At 32.5% G+C, this 4757-nt stretch overlaps 1 protein-coding gene across 1 annotated transcript; it reads left to right on the top strand.

Moving 5' to 3' along the window:
* The first annotated feature begins 924 nt into the window (after nt 1–924).
* On the top strand, nt 925–4469 carry LOC145133716 (auxin efflux carrier component 5-like). The gene is made up of 5 exons (XM_079068673.1): nt 925–1664; nt 2068–2153; nt 3007–3164; nt 3990–4066; nt 4269–4469. The coding sequence occupies exons 1-5, from the start codon at nt 1003–1005 to the stop codon at nt 4342–4344; spliced, it is 1059 nt and encodes a 352-aa protein (XP_078924799.1). The 5' UTR covers nt 925–1002; the 3' UTR covers nt 4345–4469.
* Nucleotides 4470–4757: the final 288 nt, after the last annotated feature.

Below are 4757 nucleotides of genomic sequence, written 5' to 3'. Positions count from 1 at the left end.
GATATTGATGCTATAACTATGAACTATTGCCCTCGAGATGACAAGATCTGTACATGATGTAGGCGATGGTGTAGCGAGTTCCGGCCGCCTAAGAATCTGGGAACAGTCAAGAAACAGAAATTGTATTACCATCCCCGGAGTTGTGGCGATTCCGATGGGAACCATATTTTTATTTTCAGCAACAGAAAACATAAAGTAAAGAAGGAGTTATAAAGTAGAGAAGAGAATGGGAGCTATAAAGTGAGTAGGAGCCACGAAGTGTCAATATCTAACCCTTTGTCCTATATGAGGGTTATCCCATCAATTATGTATATTTAACATCATACAACGTGTACTTTTTTCATATAGCCCAACCTAATATTACACTTTTTAGCACAGCCGTAAAATGGTGATAGTGACGTAGAAAATGGGCAAACATTAAACACGTGTCATTGTTATTATGGAAGGAGCTGTGGGCCAGGTTCACGACTATAGCCGGTGTAAACTGTAAAGCTCGGTATGATCCACTTTGTAATTTGATTTAGATTTTTGATTTTGAGTGAATCTGCTAAAAAAGACATCATTATGTATAAAAGTTGCATTGTATCATTAGAAGTAACTTTCAAAAATATATTATTAATTTTTTTTGAACATCCTGTAGACTTACGATGAGATCGATCAAATGTTATATTCGATCACGAACTTGAATAAATTATGATTGCAAAAAGCCATGATTTTGAGAAACCCTTTTTGAGTGTAATATGGAGTGTTCCCAATTACAAGTCTACCCATGCATTTTAGGTTGATGTGCACTAATTTTAAGGTAAAAATCGTCACATCACTGTTCCCATTAACAAAGTACAGATTACGATATCTCAACTTCTGTTAACTAAAGTGGTCTGTAAACGAATAGCTCGAACACTCCATTTCGTATATAAATACTGAAATCATCTCATTGTTTACCTCCACAAAATATACCATTAGTTTGTTTCTAATCAACAGAAAATAAAATATCTACCCACAATGATAGGGTGGGAAGACATTTATAATGTGCTAACTGCTATGCTTCCTCTCTATGTAGCACTAACTTTAGGCTACGGTTCGGTGAAGTGGTGGAACATGTTCAACCCCAGCGATTGTGATACAATAAATCGGCTTAATTGCTACTTCATCATGCCACTCTTCACATTCGAGTTCACCACTCGCATCAATCCCTACCAATTCAATCATCTCTTCATAGCTGCTGATGTTATCTCCAAAGCCATCATCCTTGTAACAATATCATTATGGGCTAATTGTAGTAGTAAAGGAAGTTATCAATGGTCAGTGACAAGCTTCTCTTTATCTAGCTTGAATAATACTCTTGTTGTAGGGGTTCCACTTATGCGAGCAATGTATGGGAGCTTGGGAGAGAATATGGTCATCCAGTCTTCAATTTTGCAATCTATGATATGGAGTATGTTTCAGTTGTTCATGCTAGAGATCCAACTTGCGAAAAAACAGATGGATTTAGCAGTTGCACTGGACAAATCAGCCATGGACCTTGAGAACGAAAGTGAAGGGGACAAAAGTAGAAGACCTAATTCTGTGTTGATTTTGATGAGGACTGTTGGGCTAAAGCTTTCTAAGAACCCTAACTCTTATGCTTGTATTCTGGGACTTTTTTGGGCACTTGTATCATATAGGTATGCTATCATTGATGATAAACGTACAATTTATGAGTGGTACAATCAAGTTTTATAAATCAAGTTTTATAAAGTTGCTTATATCATTAATTATAAAAAAACAAGGTGATTCATACACAACAGATTTTTTGTCATACACAACAATAATATTTATTTATTTGTTTATTTTTGCATATTCTATAACCTTTTTAAATCATAAACTGTTATGTAAGACAAAAACTATTATTTACAAATTAACCAACTATAAAAAAATATGTTAGTAATATATGCACTACCATTATTTAGGTCTTCTTCCTTCGGTTTACTCTGATTTACTCTGACGTTCGTTTATTTATTATATTTCTGAGCAATTAGAAAACATATAGAACTCGTTCTCATCTTCTGTTTAAACATATCAATTCAGGTGGAACGTTCAAATGCCGAACATCTTAGAAGGATCGATACAGATTATGTCAAAAGCTGGTTCTGGAGTTGCCATGTTTTGCATGGGTGAGAATTTTTGTCCCTCATTTGTCGAAGTAAAAGATATATTCCAAGATACTTAATTTTTTGTTACTTTTGGTGATATCATGAACAAACACTAAAAGATAATAAATATAAAAATCACGTATTGCTCCAAAGCAAGTAATTTCTTTTTCTAAAGCAATTCTCCCACGTACCCATTGTTTTAATGAATGTTGTGCTATGGGTTACCGGCGAATTACTTCTCAAGATTCATTGATAAAAGGTATCATTTATTGTACAAATGGTGTATAATAGATAATTTATTGAGTTTTCATCTCTCTAATAAACTTTATTGCTAGTCAATTATTTTTTTGAGTTTTAAAGGTTTTTTTTGTGTTTCTATAGCAGATTAATGTTTAGCAATCTCGTACAAGAAAGTAAAAGGTTGGTTATGATGTGTAAGAAGATAAAAGAAATCATAGAAATATCAACAAAAAATCGATAAAATATATACATGGTTGTCTATGTATAGTTTTTTTATTTATTTATTTATTTTTTTTTTTTTGCTATTGAAACTGTTTATTCGTGACTCTTTAGAGTGGTAACCAAAGGTACCCTTACCGTACCGCGTTACCCCGTACCACGTTATCCCCATTCCGTGAAAATGGGTGGCTGCATTCTCAACCCGCTCCGGCCCATGCTCAATCTCTACTGTTTGTCTGTTTTCCTTTTATGATCTTAAAGTTAGAAGAATCTCCTTATTTCATAGATGGATTATAGTTCAAGTAGTAACTATACTTGTTTCACGTTTATAATAATCTGAATTCTTTTTCTTCCATCACGTTGAAACAAAATTAAAAGTGGTCCATGTGTACTAACTTCAATTCCATGCATACAGGACTATTCATGGCATTGCAAGAGAAGGTGATTGATTGTGGTGTGAGGCTAACTGTGTTTGGGATGGTGATGAGGTTTGTGGTTGCACCAGTAACATTTGCTGTTGGTTCTCTTGCTGTTGGTTTAAGAGGGGACGCACTTCATGTTGCAATCATTCAAGTAAGTACACCAGTTTGTCTTCATATTACAAAACTGGTCATCTTAATCTTTCAAGAAATTCACAAAAGGCTTCCATCTTCACTTAGTTTAAACCCAAAACTAAAATTAAAAATTTACATAAAGGAAATGACAAATTTGTTAGGGTTAAGAACGACACACAGAGTCACATATGCTAAGAAAATAATAAAAAGAAATAACGAGTTTACGGTTGATGATTGGGTTAATCACGCTACTTTCACAACTAAATGATAGAGGTTCCTATTAGTTTCAAAATGTTATATTCGTAGTAAGGTTTAAAAGTATAATCCGATCTAAAACACACTCACTCTCTGCTAAAAAAAACATTTCAAGTATACTTTGGATGTGTTTGACACGTCACACCTAAATAAGCTAGTTTATTTTTCGAGTTTTTTTGAGTTATCATATTTAGCAAAACAAAAAGTAGTTTATAAGCTAGCTTTTTAGAAAGCTACTTGAACTAACTTTTTACGAGCTTTTTTAAAAAATTTCAAATATACCCATTAATTAATTATAAAAACACATTTTTTTAAATGTCTTTTTATATCATTTTATATCTTTCAGCTTTTTTTTAACTAGTTTACCAAACATAATTTTTTATCAGCTAGCTTTTCAGCTATCAACTAATTTTTTATTTATCAACTAGGTTTTCAGCTATCAACTAACTTTTCAACTAGTACGCCAAACATAGCCTTTAAAACTACGAAAGATGAACAACAACAAATATATTTTGCAAGCATATTTCTTAATAATTTTTTAACGAGTTGCTCTAAACTAACATACATGTATGTATCTATCGGTTTATAGGCTGCTCTACCACAGGCCATTTCGTCTTTTGTATATGCAAAGGAATATGGACTACATGCAAATGTGCTTAGTACCGCGTAAGTTTGTTTACTTACTATTCTTTTGCTATTTCATGCCAACTTGAGTGCCATAACGTTTATATTTTTACAAATGTATTATGTTTTTAAAAAACGACTACAATGTACAATAATCTCAAATGCAAATGGTTCAATGTGTTTCTTCGAGGATTATGCTTTTCTTTTCTTTTGAGTAAGGTTATTGATTTTTTTCTTTTTCCAGGGTTATCTTTGGCACAATTATATCCATACCGGTTCTGGTTTCATATTATGCTGTTTTGGACCTCCTACATGGATGATTTTTAGTGTTCATATTTTCATGTGTATTTAGGTACAATGTAACATATATATTTTTGGATCAATAATTATCAAGTTAACTAATACATGTATTTGAATGATATTACAAAACATCTCGATTCATTGTTATTAGTTGTCTCTAGAATTTAGTGGTTAAGGTGCAAAATATCGGGATCACACCTAAATATTGCTATTGTTCGCTTTAATAACATGTTTCTGGTCATGGGTAAAGAGGAGTGTCTGTTTACCTTTTTTCTTATCATACTAACTAAAAGTAGTTGTTAATACACACGTGGTCATAGTCTTTGCTCATGTCCTTGAACTGGATACTTTTTTTTTCTTTTATGGTTGATACACATAGAGTACTTAGGTAAGCAATTAATGACTATTTTGAAGAATTAAAAAGAAAATAATA

This window comes from Lactuca virosa, chromosome 8 (assembly GCF_052849685.1).
Source record: "Lactuca virosa cultivar CGN04683 chromosome 8, Lactuca_virosa_CGN04683_v6, whole genome shotgun sequence".
Lineage (NCBI taxonomy): Eukaryota > Viridiplantae > Streptophyta > Magnoliopsida > Asterales > Asteraceae > Lactuca > Lactuca virosa.
The sequence above is the reverse complement of the archived record's forward strand: the minus strand, read 5'-3'. Positions and strand labels throughout refer to the sequence as shown.